General features: G+C 45.5%; 1 protein-coding gene across 9 annotated transcripts in view; it reads left to right on the forward strand.

Moving 5' to 3' along the window:
- ATP6V1A (ATPase H+ transporting V1 subunit A) overlaps positions 1-24,827 on the forward strand; it is a 1,210,625-nt gene that overhangs the window by 343,936 nt on the left and 841,862 nt on the right. For all 9 annotated transcript variants that reach the window (XM_069635876.1, XM_069635872.1, XM_069635874.1 and 6 more), the window contains one exon: positions 17,736-17,826. In XM_069635876.1, the coding sequence (XP_069491977.1) occupies positions 17,745-17,826 (82 nt within the window). In that variant the 5' untranslated portion in view covers positions 17,736-17,744. The remainder of the gene's footprint in view (positions 1-17,735; positions 17,827-24,827) is intronic.

The following is a 24,827-nucleotide window of genomic DNA, read 5'->3' on the forward strand; positions in this document are numbered from 1 at the left end:
GGAGGTTTCCGTCCGATCTTCTGCAAGACAGAACAATAGTAGAAGAAATACAGGAGAAGATAGATACATATTTCGTCGAAAATGACACTGGAGAGACCTCGCAAGAGACGGTGGGGGACGCCTCCAAAGCGGTCCTAAGAGGTGAGCTAATCGCCCTTAAGGCTAGGAGAGATAAACAAATGATGCAATGGGAGCACGACCTGGAGATGCGACAACGGATGCCCCAGAGGGAGGTGGTGGCCAACCCCAGTAGAGCCAAGACAAGAGCAATGCAGCACATACAGGGACAATTGGACCTCCTTTGCACGAAGAAGGTGGAACATTCACTCCTACGAACAAGGCAAAGGTACTACTTGCTTGCTAATAAGGCTGATAAACTACTTGCCCGTCAACTCCAGGAGACTGTTAAGGAAAGACGATTTTGGCGCTGGAAGATCCCAATGGCAGTCGGAAAACCACAGGCGCCGAAATCGGTGAGTTTATGCAAACCTTGTACCAGAACCTCTACAGTCCGGATGAACGAGAACAAAAGAAATATCTCCAGGACGTCCCTCTCCCCCAACTACAGAGATAAGCCAGAGAGATACTGGACCAAGACATTGCACCAGGAGAAGTACTCTGGGCTATCAAGCAGCTCCCAAAAAACAAGGCGCCAGGACCAGATGGCTATACAGAGGTCTTCTATAAAAAATTCTGAACTTCGCTGGTCCCTAGGCTTACACTACTCTTTAACACATTTAAGTCTCGGGGGAACATCACGCCCTCAATGAATGAGGCGAAAGTAGTGCTAATCCTAAAGCCGGGGAAGGACCCTATCCTCCCAGGATCGTACAGGCCAATCAACCTGATAAATTTAGATGCAAAACTCTATACAAAAGTCCTGGCCAATAGGCTGATGGAGTATCTGGCATCCCTAGTAGACACGGATCAGGCAGCCTTTGTCCCCATGAGACAAACAATTGACAACACCCAGAGAGTTTGACACCTGATAGAGAAGGCGGAACGTACCAACACTAGAGCAATTCTGGTGGCACTGGACGCTGAGAAGGTGTTTGACCGCATCGAATGGTCACAGCTCTTTCACACAACGGAGCATATAGGATTTGGAGAATCCTATCTGAAAATGCTGAAGGCCAACTACAACTGCCCTGTCCTAAGAATCTCAGTTAATGGCTTCTTGTCCCAACCAGTCGCCCAGACGAGAGGAACTAAAAAGAGCTGTCTGCTGTCCCCTCTCCTGTATGCCCTATTCTTAGAACCCCTCCTGGCGAGGATATGTGTCGGGTGGCAAATTAAAGGCATTCATATGGGGGGGGGGGGGGTCTTGAACACAAAACTATGGCTTTCGCCGACGATATGTTGGTAGCCCTAACTGAGTGTAACGCCCACCTGGTTCCCACGGGGGCGCTGATCTAGTCTGGATTACTGCGGCCTCTTCTAGCGTGATGCGCAGGACCCGGAACACCGATTGGACAGGACCTCCAAATCGTGCTTCCTTGGCCTGTAGGAATATCCTTCTGCAGATGAGAAAGGGGATTAACAGTCTGCAGAATGGTGTGCTAGCTGCCCCCTTCCCCCCTCCGTTCCTCTCTATTCCTCCAAACCCGGTTTAAGCTCACCTTATGGTTTGGAAGGTTGAACTCTCCATCCTGCTTCTGGTGCAGGGGCGTGCGTTCGTCCAGTTACTTCACTGGTTTTCAGAATGGCGCTGGCAAAATCCACTTGACTTTCCTGAGCGATGCGCCGTAAGTATGAAAGTTCAAAGTTCAAGTGAGGCCCCCTTTATGCTGTCTTTCTCACCTGTGATCTGTCCTTTACTTCAGGTGCAGAATGAAGGCGATGCGTCGAGGGGTTAACCTGCCGAGGTGAGTAGTAATGAGGGTGATCCCTCTAGATGTCCTTATCATTCCTCTGAAATGTCTCTAGTCCTTTCCCCATAGGGGCCGGGGTACGGTACCTGCCAACGGGGCGGCACCAACCCGAAATGTGGAAGAAAAGCCGGTAAGTATTATGGCTGTTAATCAGGCTTTCCTTCTGTGAGTCCTTCTGCTCACCTTTTGTTTCTTCCTCTCTCCCCTAGGTGCAGAGATGTGGCGTCCGATGCTGACAGCCGCGATGGAGCCGGGAGATGTCTCGAGGACAGGACAGGTGAGTGAAGCGTGGCGCTGCAGCGAGCAACGCGATGCTTTTAAATTGACGTCTTCCTTCAGGGATGCTGGCGAGAAGATTCCAGATGCAGGTAAGAAGCTTGAAATAATCCTTGGTTTTCACCTTTCTCTTCTCTTCCTTCCATGCAGGTCTTCCAGGTTCAAGACGGGCGTGGCTGTAGTCCAGGAGCAGGAGCAGACATGGTGAGCGTTAAGCTGCAGGAAGCAGAACAACGCAAAGCATGAGCTGCTGTCTGGGCGTGGCTTAAATAGCCTCCAAAGAAGTCCCAGGTATGTATCCTTCCCCAACTAGGTATGTATCCTTCCCTGGCCACGCCCGAGTGAAAAAATAGTCCCTATGAAAAAATAGTCCCTTTCAGGTCTCAGGGAGGCCTGAAGCGTGCAGCATGATCTGCATCAGGTAAGTGCACAAAACACCTCCCTTTATGAGCCTGGCGCCTATGGCGCCAGGACTGATGTCCAACATGAGCCTGGCGCCAAAGGCGCCAGGACTGAGTCCAAAGAGTCCCTATAAGGGGCCGCTGGGCTTTTACCCGAGGGCATGATGCCTGCTTCCGGGGGTGATGGGCCTGGCCTGATGCTCCGGGGGTAGGCATCATGACAGCACTCCCCCCCCCCCCCCCCCCCCCCTCCCAAGGTCGTTCCTTCTGGAGGTTTCGGTTTGTTTGGGAAATTCCGATGGAACCTTTTTACCAGCCGAGGTGCATGTATGTGATCACTGGGTTCCCAAGACCTTTCCTGAGGCCCGTACCCTTTCCAATCAATTAGATAGAAAAGCTTTGATTTTAAGATTTTGGAATCCAAAATGTTCTTTACTTCGAATTCTGGCTCTCCATCTATCAGGATTGGGTCTGGTGGCTTTATTAATCTGGTTCCTGGTTGTACTGGTTTCAAAAGTGACACATGAAAAACGGGGTGAATCCGCATGTTGGCTGGTAGATCGAGCTTGACTGCTACTGGGTTAATTATAGCTTTGATTGAGTAAGGGCCTAAATACCTTGGATTAAAAGTTTGAGGTCCCTTGAGCGATAAGTGTTTGATAGCCAACCATACTTGATCCCCAATTTGGTACGGAGGCGCCTCCTTTCGATGTAGATCTGCATTCTTTTTGTATTTCTCTTTTGCATGTTGCAAATGTGCAGTTGCATCCTTGAAGGCTTGAGTTATCGTAGAATGCAAATGATCCACTGCGGGCATTTCAAGGCTCGAAGGTGAGTCCAAGTCTGAAGTACGAGGGTGATGTCCATATAGGGTAAAAAAGGGGCTTTGACCCGTTCCAGAGTGTATCGAGTTATTATAAGCATATTCAGCCACCCACAGAATATCCTTCCAATTACCCTCCGATTGGTGCAACATACATCGTAGAAATTGTTCAAGGGTCTGGTTCGTTCTCTCCGTCTGACCATCGGTCTGTGGGTGGTGGCTGGTCGAGAGTCTTAAGTCGATTTGTGCCAGCTGACAACACTTTTTCCAAAAATGAGAAATAAACTGGCTTCCCCGATCGGAGACTAGTATGGACGGGAATCCATGCAAACGGATGATATTCTCGAGGACTTCCTTGGCAAGAACAAAGGCTGAAGATAATCCTTTCAACGGAATAAAGTGGGCCATTTTGGGAAATAAGTCCACCACGACCAGAATAGTATTGTAACCATTACAAGAGGGCAGGTCCGTGATAAAATCTAGTGACAGGGTGTGCCAAGGTGCTGGTGGAATGTCTAAGGGCTGAAGAAGACCGGCGGGTCTTGTCTTTTGACCTTTGTTTTGGGCACAAACTCCACAGGACATCACGAAACATTTAATATCCTTTCGCCAGGAAGGCCACCAGAATTGTCGTCTAACCTTTTCCTCAGTTTTGGCAATGCCAGGATGTCCTTCCATCAGGGTGTCATGATGACGGGAAATAACCAGTTCTTGCAATTCCTTTTCTGGCAAAAATAAGCGTCCTTGGAAGTAAGGTAAGCCATCCTTGACTGAAAAGTTAGACCCCTTTTTGATCCAATCCTGCAAGGCTGAAGAGTCCAGGACTTGTTTTACTCGTGCTTGAATGTCTTCAAGGGTTTGTAAAGTGGTTATTCCCAAAATTCTTTGTTCGGGAATTATCGGCACAGGTTCTGAGTTTGTGTCTATTTCTTCCATTTCAATTCGGGATAGAGCGTCCGCCTTACCATTCTTAGAACCAGGGCGGTCGGTGATTACAAAATCGAACTCGGCAAAGAACAAAGCCCATCGGAGCTGTTGAGACGATTGGGCCTTGGCAGTTTTTAAATATTGTAAATTTCGGTGATCAGTGATCACGGTGATGGTATGCCGGGCGCCGAGGAGATAATGCCGCCAAGCCTTAAAGGCAGACTTAATGGCTAATAGTTCCTTATCGGTAATCGCATAATTTATCTCCGGCGGTGAGAACTTTCTGGACCAAAATGCTACGGGGTGCAGTTGGTTGGTTTCAGGGTCTCTCTGAGACAGGACAGCTCCCATGGCTAAGCGGGACGCGTCGGTTTCGACAATATATGGGAGATCAGGACGCGGGTGCTTCAAAATAGGTGCGGACGTGAACTTAGCTTTCAACTCCTGAAAGGCCTGTTCGGCTTCCTCGGTCCATTCAAAATGTTTATTTTTTCGCAAGAGTGCAGTGATGGGTTGCACCACACGTGAAAACTCCGGGATAAACCTGCGATAAAAGTTGGCAAAACCAAGCATGCTTTGGACACCTTTCACTGAACTAGGTGATGGCCATTTGAGGATGGCATCCACTTTCCTTGAATCCATTCGGACCCCTTTAGATGTCAGGATGAATCCGAGAAACTCAACCTCAGTGGTATGGAAAACACATTTTTCCAGCTTGGCAAACAGTTTGTGCTGGCGCAGTTTCTCTAGGACGGCCCTGACATGTTTTCTGTGATCAGATTCCGAAGAGGAGTACACAAGAATGTCATCGATATACTCGATAACACAGACATCGATGAGTTCCCGAAGGACATCATTCATGAAGAATTGGAAGGCAGCAGGCGCGTTGTACAACCCGAAAGGTATCACCTGGTATTCGAATAGTCCATATTTTGTACGGAAGGCCGTTTTCCATTCGTTGCCTTCTTTTACTCGTACCAGATGATAAGCCCCCCGGAGATCTAACTTGGTGTATACGCAAGCGTACTTCACCTGGTCAAGGAGTTCAGGGATCAGAGGCAGAGGGTAACGATTTTTAACAGTTATCTGGTTCAATGCGCGGTAATAGATACAAGTCCTAAGGTCGCCCTCTTTTTTAGGCACGAAGAACAAAGCTGAAGATGCCGAGGACTTTGACGGGTGAATGAAACCATTGGCGAGGTATTGATCTAAATATTGTCTCAAATGCAGATTCTCAGGTTCAGTAAGGGCATAAATCCTGCTACAAGGGGGTTGTGCACCGGGCACCAGATCGATTTGGCAATCGTACGATCTGTGGGGAGGTAACGTGTTGGCCTGTTCCTTTTGGAAGACGTCCTGAAAATCTTGGTACTCTGGAGGTAGTTGCACAGGGACAGAGGTTACTGATGCTAGATTAATCTTTGGATTTTCTGGGTAGCAGGTTTGTGCACAATCCGGGAAGGTTATTCTCTTCGCTCGCCAATCAATTCGAGGATTATGTGTCTCTAACCAAGGGACTCCGAGAATAAGCTGAAACTGTGGAGCCTTGATCACATCAAACACAACTGCCTCCCGATGGCCATCCCGACCTACAAGTGTCACCTCAGCTGTGGAATGTGTTACCGGTCCAGAGGCAATTTCGGTTCCATCTACAGTGGTGATGACATCTTTGCTGGTTTTAGGACGCAGAGGGAGGTTTATCCTAGAGACCAATTCTCGATCCACATAGTTTCCTATAGCCCCGCTATCGATGTATGCCTTTATAGCATGCACCCGTTTTGGCTGTTCCGGATCTATGAGGACCATTGGCACAATGAAATGCGAGGTCTGAGAGTTAGTTTTCAAGCTCGGCAAGCGGACCCCTACGCTTGCCGGGCATGGTAGTTTCCCGATACAGAGTTTCCATGGATTTTATCAGCGGCTCCTACCACCTTCTTGGGCGGCTTAACCGGGCAATCTCGTAGAAAGTGTCCTGAGGACCCACAATAAAGGCATAATTGCATCTGCCGTCTTCTTTCCCGTTCTTTTTGAGTTAGGGGTCCTTTAACTCCTCCGATTTGCATAGGCTCCGAGGCATCAGCCCCCTTGGGGTTAGCGTGGGTTTTGGCCCACACCCGGGTTTCAAACTTGGACCGATCTGCTTTTCTGTTTTGCAGCCTGTGATCCAACTGGACCACTAAGTCTATATATTCAGTGCATTCTTGGGGTGGATTTACAACTTGTGCCAGGACATCTTTAAGTTCTCCACGTAGACCTCGATAGAATAACGTGATTCTTTTATCCTCTGGCCAACCAGTTTCCACAATTAGTCTATTGAAGGTTGCAATGTAGGATAGAAGGTCTTGATTGCCCTGTCGCAGAGATAGAAGTTCGTCATCCAGAGCCTGTCCCTGGGAATGTCGAGCAAATAACCTTTCCATGCTTGTTTGAAATCCTTGAAAATCACGAAGAATCCGGTCATCTTGAGTTACCAGTGGGACTGACCAATCGGCAGCACAGCCGCTGAGATATGACAACACAAAGGCTACCTTGGTCTGATCGTTAGGGAAGGCCCCGGGTCTGCATAGGAAGTGCAAACGACACTGATTCATGAATACGGCGAATCGTTTGGGGTCCCCAGCAAAGCGTTCGGGTGGGGCCAGCGGCATGTTTGCAGGTAGATTAATCAGCACAGGGTTACTGGAAACCACAGGAGTGGGGTTCCCCCCCCGGAACCGGGTAAAGGAGTTTGTCCAGCTTGACCTTGCAAAAGCTGTCTAGCCAGGTCATCCGTCCTTTCCCTTGTTACAATCACTTCTCTTCTGAGGGCATTAGTCTCTTGACGAGCGGCGTGTACCTCGGCCCGTAATTCCCCCAGTAGTTGGGCCAGTTGGTCAGTCTCAGAAGTTTCCATAGCGCCTGGGTGGGAATTTGTAGGGAGGCTTCGCGTTCTGTAACGCCCACCTGGTTCCCACGGGGGCGCTGATCTAGTCTGGATTACTGCAGCCTCTTCTAGCGTGATGCGCAGGACCTGGAACACTGATTGGACAGGACCTCCAAATCGTGCTTCCTTGGCCCGTAGGAATATCCTTCTGCAGATGAGAAAGGGGATTAACAGTCTGCAGAATGGTGTGCTAGCTCCCCCCTTCCCCCCTCCGTTCCTCTCTATTCCTCCAAACCCGGTTTAAGCTCACCTTATGGTTTGGAAGGTTGAACTCTCCATCCTGCTTCTGGTGCAGGGGCGCGCGTTCGTCCAGTTACTTCACTGGTTTTCAGAATGGCGCTGGCAAAATCCACTTGACTTTCCTGAGCGATGCGCCGTAAGTATGAAAGTTCAAAGTTCAAGTGAGGCCCCCTTTATGCTGTCTTTCTCACCTGTGATCTGTCCTTTACTTCAAGTGCAGAATGAAGGCGATGCGTCGAGGGGTTAACCTGCCGAGGTGAGTAGTAATGAGGGCGATCCCTCTAGATGTCCTTATCATTCCTCTGAAATGTCTCTAGTCCTTTCCCCATGGGGGCCGGGGTACGGTACCTGCCAACGGGGCGGCGCCGACCCGAAATGTGGAAGAAAAGCCGGTAAGTATTATGGCTGTTAATCAGGCTTTCCTTCTGTGAGTCCTTCTGCTCACCTTTTGTTTCTTCCTCTCTCCCCTAGGTGCAGAGATGTGGCGTCCGATGCTGACAGCCGCGATGGACTCGGGAGATGTCTCGAGGACAGGACAGGTGAGTGAAGCGTGGCGCTGCAGCGAGCAACGCAATGCTTTTAAATTGAAGTCTTCCTTCAGGGATGCTGGCGAGAAGATTCCGGATGCAGGTAAGAAGCTTGAAATAATCCTTGGTTTTCACCTTTCTCTTCTCTTCCTTCCTTGCAGGTCTTCCAGGTTCAAGACCGGCGTGGCTGTAGTCCAGGAGCAGACATGGTGAGCGTTAAGCTGCAGGAAGCAGAACAACGCGAAGCATGAGCTGCTGTCTGGGCGTGGCTTAAATAGCCTCCAAAGAAGTCCCAGGTATGTATCCTTCCCCAACTAGGTATGTATCCTTCCCTGGCCACGCCCGAGTGAAAAAATAGTCCCTTTCAGGTCTCAGGGAGGCCTGAAGCGTGCAGCATGGTCTGCATCAGGTAAGTGCACAAAACACCTCCCTTTATGAGCCTGGCGCCAAAGGCGCCAGGACTGAGTCCAAAGAGTCCCTATAAGGGGCCGCTGGGCTTTTACCTGAGGGCATGATGCCTGCTTCCGGGGGTGCTGGGCCTGGCCTGATGCTCCGGGGGTAGGCATCATGGCACTGAGCCCATGGAGTCTCTGCCGGTGCTCATGCAGGAATTAGAGGCGTTAGGAGCTGTCTCAGGCCTCAAAATAAATAAGAATAAATCGGAGATCCTAAACGTCACAGATGACTCGTCAGCAAAAGCAAGGCTAGCCCAGGTGCTGGGGATGAAAGTGGCACAGAACAATATAACATATCTCGGAATCAAACTCACCCCCTCAGTGGCGCAGCTCTATAAGGCCAACTACCCGGGCCTACTACTTCAATTACAAAATCTCCTGGCAAGGTAGACCCCCCTCTGTACCTCGTGGTGGGGGAGGATTGCTGCAGTCAAAATGACAGTCCTCCCGAGGGCCCTCTATTACTTTCAGGCCCTTCCAATAAGGGTCCCCAAGTCGTTCTTTAGATCATTGAACAAGATATAAGCCTATGTGTGGCAGAGCAAGAAACCAATAGTAGCAATGGCCACCATGACGGCGCTTGCGGGCGAGGGTGGCTTGGCTTTTCCGCACTTCAAGAAGTACTATGAAGCTGCGCAACTCCGAGTGATCAAAGAATGGGTGGCGGACATTCCTCAGCAAAAGTGGACCAAGCAGGATATGGCAGTAGCGAGAGCTCCGCTCTCAAACCTTCTTTGGTCTCACAAGAAACCTACACATGTGAACACTAAAATAAGTGAAATCCTGGGGTCGACCCTTAACGCATGGGACACTGCAGTTAAAGGGGGGGAGGGTCTGACGACTCATCCCTCCCCCTTCACACTGTTATTTGGCAACCCTGATTTCCCACCAGCGATGGATCTGAAAGCATTCTCCCCCTGGAAACAGGCTGGCTGCACAAAAATCTGTGGTATGTACCCTGCTCAATCTCTTGGGTCCTATGGAGAATGTGCCCGAGAATTTGGATTGACAGACTCAGATAGGTATCGGTATACTCAACTAATCCATTGGCTCTCATCCCCCGTCAAAAGGGAAGCTGGAACAAGGGCCTTCACGAGTTTTGAAACCTTCCTGACAACAGACACAGGTACGTGGAAACTGATATCTAACCTAGATGTACACTTGAACTTGCAAGGGGAGGAAGTCTGGTGGAGTTGCATGAAGAAGTGGGAGGTGACACTGGGGGTGAGGATACCAAGGCACTTCTGGGAGGAAGCCTGGCGAAATGTACCCAAACTGACTAGGTCGACCCACCAAAGGGAAATGTGGCATAAAGTGTTACTGCAGTGGCACCTGACACCAGAAAGACTACGAGCAATATTCCCTTACAAGGATGGGCTTTGTTGGCGGGGGTGCTGCCAATGAGGGGACTGGAAGCACATATGGAGGGCGTGTCCAGCTCTGGAAGACTTTTGGACGGAAGTTAAGATTGAAGCAGGGAAAATGGTCCAAGGGCTTGAGACTTTGGGGAAGGGAGTGTGGCTGGCAGGGCTCTGGGACCCGAAACAGACAGTATATACTAGGCGCCAGCGGAAAGTGATTATGGTTTTGGTGATAGCAGCATGGTTAGCGATAGCTCAGTGTTGGAAACAGCGGGCACCCCCAACACAACTCCAATGGCTCAGAAAAGTATGGCACTTTGTCACTATGGAGTGGATGATCCATAAACTACAGGGTACCCCTGAAAACTTTCACGCGGATTGGGGTCCTCTCCCGCAATACTTTGAAAGTGACTATATGTTGCAGTGGTGTCCCCACAAAATTCACATTCTGAACCTGTTTTAATCCAATATATCGCACTGATTGCCGTGACCATGTGATCATTTAATGCCGTCCTGAATTCCTAGGGAACATGGGTGGGGGAGGGGCAGGGGGAGGGGGTGGAGGGGAAAAGGGTTTGTTTGTGGTTGTACTTGGTTATATGTTAAAATCAATACAAAGAGTGTTGTGGCCAGCTGGTGGCAAGGCCAAGTACAGACATCAGTTGTCAAGTGCTCAAGTGCTAGTAGTGGCTGTAGGGATACAGAACAGTCCCTGAGTGCAAGGGTTTCCAGGGAGGCAGTGCAGGTGTGCAACTGGTGGGGAGGGGACCTGGGCCCTAGATCAGAGGGTAGCCAGGTAACCAGTGCAGTTTCAGATTCAGCCAGGAGATCAGCAGGGGAGAGGAGGAGAGAAAGCAGAAGCAAAGGGGATGGTCTTGAGGTGCTTCCAGAACCGGAGATGATTCTCCTCAAGTTTCAGAGCGGCTGGGAGGCTGTTCCAGAGGGAGGCCCCAGCAGAAGAAAGAGATCTACCACCAACTCTCTGTTTGGAGAAGTGACTGACCCTGAGGGAGTTGGAGGTGGATGAGCGAAGAGCTCGAGAGGGAAGATATTTAGGAAGAGAGTGTTGAAGGTATTGGGTCACAGGCCCCAAAAGGCCTTGTGGACAATGCAGAGTGGGTGAAACACCAAGCCTAGATTAAGTACTGTTGGATCTAAAGGTGAGGGGCGCTAACAAAACTGGGATATGCCTCAGTACAACAGTGCAGAAGTTCAGGGAAAGCCTAATCTGGTGAGAGCAATATTTAAAATATAGACTCTATGCCTCTGGGTGTAGAAAGTGACAGTCTTTTTCTGGCCAGGGTGGATTTTCAGGCTGCAGTCATTGACACACCGTCCAGAGCTCACCAGTCTCTGGTGAAGTGGGATCCCAACAAAGGCTTGTGTCGCTGGACTATATCTGAGCAGCACTTTGATTAAGGCCTTCAGTAGGCTATCGGAAAGGTGTATTACAAGATAGGTTCTTTTTTCCTCTTTTCGATTAGAGCACTTGGGGCGATTAAGCCACTTCAGAGCTATTCCCTAGCAAGGCTTGCTCTTGTTGTTCTTGCTCAGCTGCGGTCTTTCACCCAGTCCACCATCTGTACCAGATTCCCATTAGAAAGTATTGAGCCAGTGTTTATCCATGCCAACAGAAAGCCTGTATGACTTTCTAAGTCTGTCGGATTCCCTCTCTCCATGTTCTCTGCTCTGTCTGCCTCACACCTCTGCCCCCTGCACACCCGATCTGTGCCTTAAACCTTTGTCAAACATTGTATTTGAACGTTTAAGTCTGCAAGAGCTTTTGCTGTCTTGCTTGCAGACTGCAGGCTCCTGTGTTGTTTCCCAGTAGCCATGTCATTTAGGTTAACTCACTGTCCACTGCTGTCCCAGCTAGTTTTTAGGGTCAAGGTTGTATGACTAATATCTCTGGATAAGGTATGGGCTGATCAAGTGAGCGAGCTATGGATTTATTTGTATTTATTTTGTTTTTTACATTTGTATAGCGCATAAGACAGCCCCTAGGCATCGCAGCGCTGTTACTTGTAGTTACACTTTGTTACAGGAACAGTACTATACATCATGCATTTAGGTGAAACGGTACATTACATTATGCATTTAGGAAGGTGTAGGTTAGGTGGCTGCTGTGTGGTGTGGTTTCTAACCTATGGTGCTCAGTGAAACTGCGATTAATCCCAAGTGGTTGGTCGGAAGGAGTCGTCGGACATAGTGGATATTTTGATGTTCTTTTATTTTAAATAATAAGGAAAATTTCCTTCTCACCCAATCGAAATAGGGAAATTCCCTAACTAAATTAAAATAAAGGCGCTTGTCTATTGTCTTGAAGTCCAAATCTAAAACTACTAAAAGTTACCACTAAAGGCGGGCAAAAGAAGTTTACTCTTATGGCTGTCTTCACCATGGCCATTTGGCTTTAGGCTTTCTGTCAAGAGTTTTCTTGTTCTACACCAGTCTTCAATATGTAAATGTTTCTCTTTTAGAAAATCCGTTCGTTATGATCATTTCAGGTTTTATTCACAAGCTATTGTAGATCCTCCCAACTGTTCAAAGTTAATATCTTCCTGACAGTATAACACTTACTATTGTTCTCTTTGAGATATTCTCTTAAACATCTTCCTTTTAATTTGTTCACTTGTTTCATTAGGGTTGAGAATTCCTCACTCATTGTGTCATTTAAATCCACTCTTTCTCTACCAGTTTGGTTCACTCGTTTTTAGCTCATATACCGAAAATTGTATGACTAACAAAAATGTATGTGGGTGTGGGGTAAAGGGATAAATGTTGTGTGGAAATGGTTGGGGTGGGTTTTTAGGGTTGGGAAACGGGTTTGGGGGCAGGGATCCCCTCTCCCAAAAAATAAAAATAAAATGTGGTATGTTTGTCGTCGCTAAATTTTCAGTTAATGTGCATTCGTTATAAAATGTTGTTATAAAGACATGTAACCACCGTCTCTCCTCTCTTCTGGTCTATTCGTCCTACTTTGAGTTTCTTCTTAAAGGGGTATTCCCTTTTTCTTCAGACGGTGTGCTGGATTCAACATTGTCTAAAGCCGAAGAAGACAGTGTTTTTTTGATGGAAGGCAGTTCCACATATGCAGATAGTGTCCTGCATAGGGAGTTCCCTCTGGGAATGGAAGTCCTTGTCACCCCCTAAGGGTGAGTTACTCACAGTGAGATTCCACTTTTCACAGACCTCTGGGGGGGGTCTTGCGGAGTGGGCTTGCCTCCCTAGCCCCAAAGGGGTTGCTCCTGCCCCCCAACACCCATTGGGGAGAAGGGGCGAATACTCCTGATTAGTCACACCCCTCAGTGATTATAGTTCATATGAACAATGTCTGTTAATGAGCATTGGACAGCATCTCTACCTCTAGATGAGATGGTTTTCATCAATGACCTCGTGTTCTACTTCTATTCACATAAAAACTTACAGGACATTTGATGCAGAAGTGCTTTTACCTTTTTACATGTTACATGGTTATTGTGCTGCAGGCCAGACATTGAATGAAGTATTTTCAGTTGCACCTCTATGCATTGCCTCGCATCATATGAAATGCACTCAACTGGTGCAATGCTGCCACTGCAAGACAGTGAAACATTAATTGGCCATTCATTGTAAACAGTTTATTTGCAGTGAGTGTCAAATATTTTTAAAACGGCGAGTGCCTTGCAAATCGACTTGCTCCTTCACATCTTATCGCTGATGTAAGTGGTTTGCAAGCACGGCACTCGATGAGCTTCCTTTGGATCTATTGTGGCCCTTCTGTTGAGCCCCAATTCCCAGTCTTTGGTTTCCCTTCTAGTCTGATCACCTGCAGCTCTTGATCTCCACAGACTCTTTTTAAGTTGGGGTGGCGTGGGGTTTATGGCAGCTTGCAAGCAATAGTCCTAGGCCAATGAGCACACAGTGCTCCTAAGCAGTATGTTGGAGTGGGAAATTCTTCTCTTAGCAAATCATGCAGGTTTAATATGGATAATATGACCAGCATGTATTACCTCACAAATTAATGCAGCTTCCTCTGCCAGTTGTCAATGGCATTGAAATTAATGATGTTCCACAAAATACTTGTTCATCTAAATGTACTCTTTGTTGTCAGTCACCTGCACTATGGTCCCAACAAGTGGGTGATCAGCTATTTGGTGACCACCTGGATTTAACTTATCTTGTGCTGTTGAGCTGCCTTGCAAATGTGTCTAAGGTTGTGATGCCTTTTTTCACAACCAAAGAACACAGAAATCCTAGCTCTAACGCTTTCACTGCTCTAGGGACATGTGTATGTTCACCTTAATTGCAGTGGGAACGTATTGATGCCCTGGCAGTGAACGTTCTTATTCCAAAGGTTGTGGTCCCAACTAAATGCCAAACTGTCCAGGGATTCCTCATAGCCCTGATGTGACCGTGTCAGTTCTGATTTACTTATCTCCAGCGGCCAGAGCATGATTCTTCTTTCTTCACTTTGGAATTTCTGTCTTGGGGAGAGGACATGGTCAACACTCCTATTGGGGTTTAGTAGACCAAACAAAATGATTGCCAAGTGATGAAGAACAAACTGCAAAGATGAATATGATTTTTAACCGGGGCAAAAATAAATCCTAAATGAAACATTACTAAAAAAACACCCAAGTCAATATTTTAAGGTAATAAATATTAACTGTCATGCCTGAAATTGAGAACATGTTTTTGAAGGAATATTTTTGTCCCATCTTTCACTGTAGGCCTATTGTAGCAGCCATTTCCGCATCTAGAAAGCATTGCTGGACAGTAGTAATTGGGCAAGTCTTCCACAAAATGAGGTGAATCCTGCCAGTTGAAACCTTGACATGTACATACAGAACTTATTTTGCTGCCTTCTGGCCTTATTACACATATCTACTTAGTTTTTCTATCTCGAATTGGGCATGATTTCTTGTGAGAGATCCTTCATCCTTGTGAAACCTGATGACCTTTTCTGCTCTCATGTACGTCATCTTGCATTTAATTGGAGGCCTTTGAAAGACCGATATGTGAGCTATTCTACATGCATTGCTTTCTGCAGCAACTATTCTTTGAACTCTTCTTATCCAAAGTTCAATTTGACTCAGCCGTTCTCAGAAAATAGTGGTTAGTGCTGGAATATGCTCGCTTGCATCCTCCTTTTTATATTTATTCCTATGTAAGTAAAGAGACAGCCAAACATCGGAGTAACACACTTTACTTTGTGAACTCTTAGTACTAAGCACTCTGAACATCAACACTAGCATTCACTCGTTTACCACAGTCTTAGTTTTTGGGTATGTTTGCCTATCCTATGAAGAAAAAAACATTTTGTGCAGGTAACCTTTCTTTTTTTCCACCTGCAAACCCCATACTCGTTCATCTCGAATTGTAAGATAATTCTTCCACACTGTAATGAAGGCATGGTGTCGAGCAGTAGACCAAGACACAATGGATACAGGTTTTGAAAACCTTTTAGTATTTTGGTTGGGTTGGTAGATTTCCTAACTCTGAATGGGAGTAGTCGCAACCATTAAATAAATAACAAGTCCAAGTCAGTCTAGTCAAAATCAAAAGGCGTATACAAAGAAAACCTAACCCTGCCCTCCTTCTCTAAATGACACGTGTTCATGCAATACAAAAAGAAAATAGAGTTGCAAAAGAAATGTCCGAATTGCTTAAGTAACAACTCCCTATCCCCACTTTCAGCCCTATAGGGTCTAGAGAGTTTCTTAAAAACAATAGGTGGATGACACAGTACTATCAGTCTTGCACACTTGGGCTTATTGGCAGAATTCATCAGTTCAGTCTTAGGCTTCAAACATCTGGTAGTTCAGTCACTTTCTTGGGCTTTGTCTGCCTTGTCATCAATACTCTGTTCACATCACAGATTCTCAATTTCTCACAGTTCTGCACGGGCTTCCCTCTGCCGGGCTTGAGCCAGTCTTCTTTGTGGGGGTACCCTTATCCACGTTTTATCTTGGGTATCTTTTCACTGTCGAAGACTTTCGAAACTGTAAGGATTTTACATAGACCTCTGCATGATTACTTATATTTCTCTTTCTGCAATTCACAATCTTCTTTATCTTGCAACACCAGTGCCTCTTGGTACTTGTAGTTTGTATTCTCTTTATTTTGGCCTTTTTCAAAGTTTGTCATCACCAATACATCTTTACTATGCCCTCTTGGTACTTTTATCTTGCAACACCAATACTTCTTTAGTTCTTATTCTAGTTTGCCCTCTTGGCCTTTTCCAAAGTTCATATACTTTGCCCTCTTGGCATATTCAGAGTTCACATAATTAGCCTTTCTTGTTTTTATGTATCTAGTCCCTTTTAGAAATTGAAATAATTTGCTTTTTTTCCGTTTGATAATATAAAGTAATTTTGATACAAACTTTTTCACTCATGTTTCTAATAAACTAATATTCAATAAAAAAAAACATACTTCACCTTCCTCTTATTCAACTTTCTTTCTTTCTCGTGGTTACTGTCTTTCCTTTGGTTCCCGCTGTAATATCTTTCAACTCTCATAACATTTCAGAGACTTTAGAATGAGCAACTTCACCTCGCAGGACCACTCTTTTTGTATCCTTTCCTTTCTCAATTCAACAAATCTTCTTTGCATTCACGTTTTACCGGCACACACGCAGTCTTCAACTTTCAGATTACAGTTACTTTCGCTTTAACACAAGTGAAACTTTTGTTGCCTTCGATAACTCACTGGTCGTGTTAATTGGTCCTCTTTCATCTTATTCATGCAGCAGTCGGGGCTTGTTACCAACACCTTCTGAGCTCCTCCTCAACTCTGCCGTTCATCCAGGAGGGTTGCGGTCCACTTTCATGAAACTTGAAGGTTGCTCACTCGGCTTCAGCCTTGGAATGCTTACAGCTTCCTGAATTTCTCACCTGGTTCTCTCTCTATGCTTGCAATTGGCGATCAGCTGTTGCCCTTCCAACTTCCACATCCTGGTTTGCATCAGCTCGAAAGAGCTGGTTCTTCTCGTGGCCAGCCTTGCTCTAAGTGCGCGCCACCTTTTATTCTCCCAGGGAGTGTTAACAAGTGGCAGGTGTGCATTGTTAGGACTATGTGCCTGCATCTGCCTGGCCTCGTTACAGGGACAGAGCCAATGCAAGTCAGTGGAGTTAATTTTTCTGACCTCATCTTCCTCGGCTCAGTACTGTTGTCAATGTAAAGTCGGGTGGAATTATGGGAGCTGTAGTTTCCCATAAAATAAGTAGGAATAGTGGTTAGATGGGTTGTGGAAAAAGGGGGATACCATGTCTCACCATTGGGTGGTTTTCCCCCACTCCCTGAGAATCACCTATCCAGGTGGTCCTCCCTCGCTTGTCCACCCCTAGGGTCGGGATCCAAAAGCTATGGCCTTTCCCATACCACCTAGTATATGATTCCCGGGGACTAGGTTGTGAAACCACCCTATGGTTTTTCACAACACTAGCCCCTGAGCTCATGGACATTATAAAAGCTTTTTATTTCCTATTTTATAATTCCAAACATCTCTTAAGAGTCTACTAAAGTCATGATCCAGGGAATTGGCCTTGTTGGAGCTATCCGGCAATGTCGGCACAGTTCCTTGTACGATTTACTTACACAAGTGTCACTTTTTTATGAAATTGATAACCCGTGGACTGCAACATTTGGCGTGATCTAAAGGGTAAGCATTGCTGAATTTAAAGTTCAAGAGAAAACTACCCTCGCCATTACCAGCTTAAAGACGTGCGCTCCCACCATCTGCAGGCATCATACTGAAATATATTCTCACTACATGTAAGAATCTGCAATTAATTGAGTTAACAAAATAGGATAATTCTTGAAATGAGTAGAACCATGATTCTACAGTTGTCTTTGTTAATCTCTTGATGTACACATTTTGATACCATGTTGAAATTCAGTTTATACAACTATGTCCTAACAATTGTATATATTTTGTTGACGTTTAGGGTGACAGTATGGACTTCTCCAAGCTGCCCAAAATATTTGATGAGGAAAAAGAAAGCAGGTTTGGATATGTACATGGAGTCTCCGGTCCTGGTAGGTTACATTGGATTCATAGGGATACACTGGGAATTTACAATGGTTCATGCTGTCTTTTAGGTTATATTTTACTTTTCAAACAGGGTGTTAAATGTATTTCTCCATTGTTAGCTTTTATGCGTAATCACTTTTACTCACATTCCAAGCATGTTTGGCAAATGTTTGGGTTTTCCTATTTGAAGGCAGCACATTGCTCATGCTACTAAATGCACTGCTGTTGTCCGATAACTACTTCATATTTTTTCTCAGGTGTAATGGTCTTGTAATGAGCTTCACATTACGGTAGTCCATTATTTTAGTATCTGTTGGTTATTTAACTATTCCTAGGATACTGCATGCATTTTTAAACAGTCACATCTTTTATTTGTTGGCGTATATGAGCAAGACTCTTATTTTGATGCTTCCCTTAAGTTCCTATATAGTTCCATCCGTCGCCCCCCCCATCGAATATATTTAGACAAAACAAAGTCTTGCTCATTCCTTCTGATTTCATGGGTAACACACCACCTCCAACTGATCAGTATAATCAAATGCTGCATTTTAAATTATTTTAAATTATTTTTGCTTTTTATATCTATATATCTTGTGCTCCCTAAGCCATAGTCCTGCTGGCACCTATTAAAGCTTCTTACCTGCGAGGAAATGTGTAAAATTAAACAAAAACCTCTGACTTCTTTTCTTTCTTTTCATAGCTACATAGTTAAAGGTCACAATGTCACCCAGACATGGTTTTGTGTTTTGGTATCCTTTGTAATTTCAAAAAAGGAGGTAGAACATAAATAACTTTTTCTTCCCTATGGTGACCCACTGTTTTTTTTCAAAACACTAATATTTAGAGTATTTTTGTATTAGTAAAAAATATACACTTTTATTTTTATTTCATTAAGTATCATAGAAAATGTAATACAATTCTAAAACATGTTGTAAATACCCTACACACAGGTAGATATATTCAAACACATCACACACAACGATGCACATTTATAAACACCACTAAACAAATTGCCTAACAAACACAACACTACATTTAATGTGCTCTCCATTAAATGGAATTCCGTGATGTTACAATAGCAGTTTTTAAAAGTGACCCCCCTCTCCCAGCACATATGCGTTTGGACACCGAATAAAAGATGAAACAAGATACCCCCTGGTGAATGTCTGACCAAAATGTTCTTGTTTGACAGACATGTTGGGTTCTTTGTAAACACAACAAATAGATGAATGTGTTATTAAATTTTGTGCTCTGTTTGTTAGGCAATTTGTTTAGTGGTGTTTATAAATGTGCATAGTTGTAGGAGATGTGTTGGGATATCTGCATGCTTGGGTATAGGGTATTTACAATGTGTTTTAGAATTGTATTATATGTTCTATGATACTTAATGAAATAAAAATAAGTGTATGTTTTACTAATACAAAAAACTTTCTCTGCACTGATTATTAGTGTTTTGAAAAAAAACAGCAGGTCACCATTGGGAAGAAAAAGGTAATGATGTTCTACCTTTTCTGAAATTACTGTATGCTGTCTTTCCCTAGACAGTGGAGTTAGTTGTGTCTTGCAATAGACTAAAATTAGGGAAATAGTACTCACCTGTATGATACTGATGGTATGCTTTGTACCAGAACATTTCCCGTTTTCTTGGCAAATTTCAAACAGATCCTTTTTTTCTAGACTGTAAGTTTTGCCTAAAGTGGGGTACTCCATTCCTCAGAATGAAATCTGTTTTCCACATGAAGAAATGTATAAAGTAGTTCAAGCATAAAAGCAAGCATAAAACTATGCTTCCCTCTCTCCCTCCCTCCCTCCCTGCCTCGTACCAGCAGCCCCTCACCCAGGACATAACTGCTTTTATGTACATGTCTCACATGTTTTCAGCACGTGTTCTCGGGTGAGCGGATATCAAATGCTTTGACTTTTTTAGGCAGAATCATTGCCAAATCGGTCAGCCTAGCACCCTCTTACGGCCATGAGTAGCCTGCTGCTTATTCCAGCCGATTACTGATTTTGTGACCAGGCAATTGTAGACTGCGCCTTAAGTATCACTAGTAGGGAACCTGATTGGCCTTACAAATAGCAGATTTCGCTTCCATACAATGGAGTAGGGGAACTCAAACAGCACTTTATCTGAGACTGCTGAGCACCTTCCACCAGTTCTACTCTAGCTTGTACTTGAGATGAAGCCTCTCAATATCTCAAGACATAAGAATCTTACAACCAGCACCTTGAGGACCAGGCACTATGATGAGCTCCAACCTTTGCTCAACACTGAGCCTTGCAAGTATCCTGTGGAAGTGTGTGAGGGTAGCCCTCTTTTTCACACGGCTTCGCCTCCACAGACAAATTGAACATACTCCCTAAGTCCCCCAGCCCCATAGGTGCAGGTTCCAGGAATACTTTTCACGACACAGAACTGTTCAGAGACAATGTCCGGTCATGCCATTGTTAGCCTGTTCCTCTAGCCAGCCGCCATGCAGAGGTGCGGTCCTTTCTTATGATTAGGTGGTTCAATATCCACTATAATTTTTGTTCCCTTGTCAGAGGTTCTTATTGGTGGTGTCTCATCACTGGATCCAACAATTCTTATGTGACAGCGAGCCACTGAAAAAAACGGAAATGTGATCTGTAGGTGTCAGTAAAAGCAGTGTTCCTGCCTGGACGAGAGACCAAGATGTGACAGGAGCCCATGAGAAGTGACCAGGAATCACTTGTGCCAATGTAAAGTGGCTAGCAAAGCGTTTTTTCAAAAAAAGAATAATAACCAGTTGTTTTACATTTCTAACAACTCTTGGATTTGTGGTGGAGCATAGTGCTACATTTATAAACTAGACTTAATGAAAATTCTAGCTCTCTGCTCTTTTAGCAGGAAAACTCTTTTCCGGCAGTTCTTGTACAATATTGCTATTCCCAACAATATTTACCATAGGTTTCTTCTCACTAGAATACTTAAATTGTTATAATTGTTATGATGGGCAGGTTTTTAAATTGTGGTCGGTTGTCACACATACATTGTGCTCATGGATTGGATAAAAGCATTTAGAAAAACCAAAAACATTTGATCAATATTTTCATGGCATGTATTTGAAAAATTGAATGTAAATTATGAATCTATACATTTGTGCATCTAGCTTTAAGCTGTACATTTCCCTCTGTTAGAACACCATCTTATAAGGCTCCAATGCCTTCATTACTTTTGCATCAATCCTAGTTGACTGGAATCTTCCTACCTACTTCTATCTCTGGTTGCTACATGCTGTCCTTAAAGAATAGTGCTAACTCATACCGAGTTGCCTGTTATTTAAACCAGTGGGCATAATCCTTATTTCAGTGAATAAACAAAAATGTGGTAACTTTTATTATTATTTATTATTATTAAATCTGTTGGCAGTTCTTCAGTAGAGATATTCCGATGACCAGTACGCTGCATTTCTGATGAGGATGACACACAACCACCGTCAAGCAGCAGCCATGATCATCCCTGGAACGAGAGAAACCCACAGAATGTAAGGGAAGCCATTGGTTCCCTGTGCAGTCTTACGCCGCAACCGTAAACCACTCCCAGCGAGAAGCACCTGCGCAGTGCTGCCGGTGAGCACTCCTAACAACTCGAACAAACCCTAGACCATTAGGCACATAAGGGATACCAAATGTGGCGAGTAGGTAGAACGAAGCAAACACTCTGTTACGAAGTTGCTCGTCCGTCAGTCATGTATTGTAACGCTCACCTGACTCCCACGGAGGCGCTGATCTGGTCTGGGTTGCTATGGCCTCTTCTAGGGTGATGCGCAGAACTCAGAAGACCGACTGGACAGGACCCCCGAATCTTGCTTGTCTAATCCGCAGGAGAATCCTTCTGCAGATGGAGAAAGGGGGTTAGCTATCTACGGAGTGACGCTTTGGCTTCCCACCTCCCAGTTCACTCTCCATTGGCCACCTCCTAAAATTCCCCCCGCTAAGTCTCACCTTAGGTTTTGAAAGGATGAACTCTCCATCCTGCTTCTGGTGCAGGGGTGCGTGTATATCCAGTTACTTCACTGGTTAGCTGGAAACGTGAGGTTCAAGTTCACCTGACTTTCCAGGCAAGCGCCGTGAGTATGTAGTTCGTAAAAGTTCAAGAAAATGATCTCCCTTTCATCTGTCTTCGAAATCTGAAGTCCGTTCCTTATTACAGAAACTGCGGGAGTTTTAGGATTGAAGAATGGAATCGCCGGAAATAACGCAGGTGGATAAGAGGTAAGATGATTCCTTGAAAATGTCTTTTAAATACATCCAGTAATGCTTTGTCTTTTTTCCCCTTATTGGCCGGGGTACGGTAACTGCCCAAGAAGCAGCGGCGACCCGAGATGCTGACAGGACCCGCCTAGTACAGACAGGTAAGTATTAAAGATGGAACCCAGGTTTCATCATAACGATCCTGCTGCTCACCTTTTGTCTTTCTTCTTCCCCTAGGTGCAGGTATGCGGTGGACCATGCAGAGGGTCGCGATGAAGAATGAAGATGTTTCGTGGAGAGGTGAGTGAGCGCGGCGCTGCAACGAGCGACGCAAAGTGTTTAAAATAAACTCATCTTCTTCAGGTAGCCGGCGTGACGACTCCGGACACAGGTAAGCAACTGGCAATGTTCTTGTTCTCACCTTCTCTCTTCTCTCCTCTCCTTCTAGGTGTTCCAGGATCTAATCGGGCGTGGCTAGAGCCGGGATGCAGGAGCTGACACGGTGAGCGTCCAGCTGCTAGGAGCAGAACAACGCGAAGCGTGAGCTGCTGTCTGGGCGTGGCTTAAATAGCCTCCAAAGAAGTTCCAGGTATGTATCCTTTCCCAACCAGGTATGTATCCTTCCCTGACCACGCCCGAGTGGCAAAATAGTCCCACAGGTAAAGTAGTCCCATTCAGGCCTCAAGGAGGCCTGGATGTTGCAGCATGGTCTGCATCAGGTAAGTTTACACAAAATCACTCTTTACATAAGTCCACTTGTTATGAGCCTGGCGCCTATGGCGCCAGGACTGATGTCCAATATGAGCCTGGTGCCAAAGGTGCCAGGACTGAGTCCACAGGGCCCCTACCAGGGTTCGCTGGACCTCCCCCCCGAGAACATGTCTGCTTCCGGGGACGCTGGATCCGATCTGGCTCCTTGGGGGGTAGGCATCATGACATGCATGTCCAAAGCAATAAGTCAGCTGTCTAAAACTATCCTAACTGACCCTAGCACTATGAAAACTAACTTGGGTCAGGAGAATGATTTGCTTCTCCGGAGGGTACCTCTAGTACCTCTCTGAAGGATTATTCCTATAGATATAATCTACAAGTAGTCTTTTGTGATTTCCTGAATCGATTTCTGTAACTCTTTAAATGGACTCTTGACTTTTCTTTCCTCCTTTGGAATCCCTTTCGGAGACCTTTTGTAAGATCTATTTTCTTGGTTGCTGGTTTCAACGTGTCCTTGTAAATTATTACTTCCCTGATCGGCTTTCCCTCCTGGGCAATTGTAGTCCAGCCTGTTCTGGCCTACTTGGCTTTGTGCATAGTTAGTACCTCTGAATTCTGACTCATATGTACTCTTTAGATAATTTTCTTCTTGCACAGAATATTGTTTATTTCCCCTTTCCCTCAGGGTTTTGTTATCCACTGTTCTTTTGTCTCAGTATTTAGATTTTTAGCAATTTGTTCTGCTGTGTCACAATGTTTTAAGTTTATCCATTTCAGGTTTAATTTAGTCTCCTGACTTCTACCTAGATGGGATTTTGATAATTTATGATTCCTTCTGGGCCTCTGGTTATTCCTTTTCTCCCTGTTAACTTCAAATGTGAAGGAGAACCTCTACGGGAGCCCTGTTGCTCAGGACCGTCTTTCTTGTCCCAGACCGCCATTGTCATTTTCTTCATCCTTGGGGTGCCTTGGTCTCTCGATGCTTGATCGGACACCTTGCTGCTTTCTGCTTGCGGTGGAGTCGCTGATGGTTTGTGGACGAGCTGTCCACCAAGGATCCCTCGTGGTCTCTCCACCACCTTCCTCTTGGGTCTTGCACTGATGGCCTTGTTCTTCGCTTTCATGCGGGATTCAAACTTGCGGGCTTCCTTTCTTCTGCTTACTCTGCCTTCTGTCTCTACAGGTGTTACACAGCTCTGGGTCTTCTCGTGCCTGCGTATTAATTCCTCTGCCTCTCCTCATTACTTGTTGAGTAGACGTTATTTGGATTGGACATCTTGATTTAACTGGACATGTTCTTTTTCTAGGTGATAACATCTATTACGTGTTTGTTTGTCCCAGTCTTGATGGTTAAAAGTTGAATATTTATTTAGCATCCCATGCTAGACCACAGTGTGCACACAAGAACATGAGCCCTTGTCCCCCAAGGGGCAGTCTCTCCCGGTGAGGCCCACTTGCCTCTACCCGTAGGCAGGTTATTGCAGAGCGGGCTCACCTCCCTATCCTTGGCCTCGCAGGAGGAGGGCGGGGGAAGGGATGAATTCCCTAGATTAGTCATACAAACTATTCTCCCCCCCCCCCCGGACTTAACTCAGGGGCACCCCCTACCCATACTACTCTCCCCTCTACACCCATCATAACTACTGTCATTTTCTTTTTACTCTGTCACCCTTTAATCCATTTTCTACTCTTGCTACCCACACGGATATTCCTCACAGAGTACCAATTCTCTCAGAAACCAATACCTCACGTTTTCTACAATATGCCTCCACACCGTCCCTCCTCATTCTGGTCTGTTGTTCTGCGTCCTCTGCCGACTTAACCCGAAACAACCCACATCTTCCTTTTTCTTTTCACTGGTTTTATTCTCCCCCACCTTATCCCATTTATCTTCTCCCAATGTTTCTCTGGGCCCTATCTTCCCCACCCGGGAGGGTTCACAGATTGGTGAATACATAAAAATACATAAAAAGGGGTTTAAGCCTTAACCCTAATTCTCCTAAAGGGCCTGCCGGCTTTCGTCAATGTCGACCTAGACTGAATACATTCCAAGTTTGTGTCATGGTAACCCGCAGATCAG

The sequence above is a fragment of the Ambystoma mexicanum genome, chromosome 7p (assembly GCF_040938575.1).
Source record: "Ambystoma mexicanum isolate Mex_15411 chromosome 7p, UKY_AmexF1_1, whole genome shotgun sequence".
Taxonomy (NCBI): Eukaryota; Metazoa; Chordata; class Amphibia; order Caudata; family Ambystomatidae; genus Ambystoma; species Ambystoma mexicanum.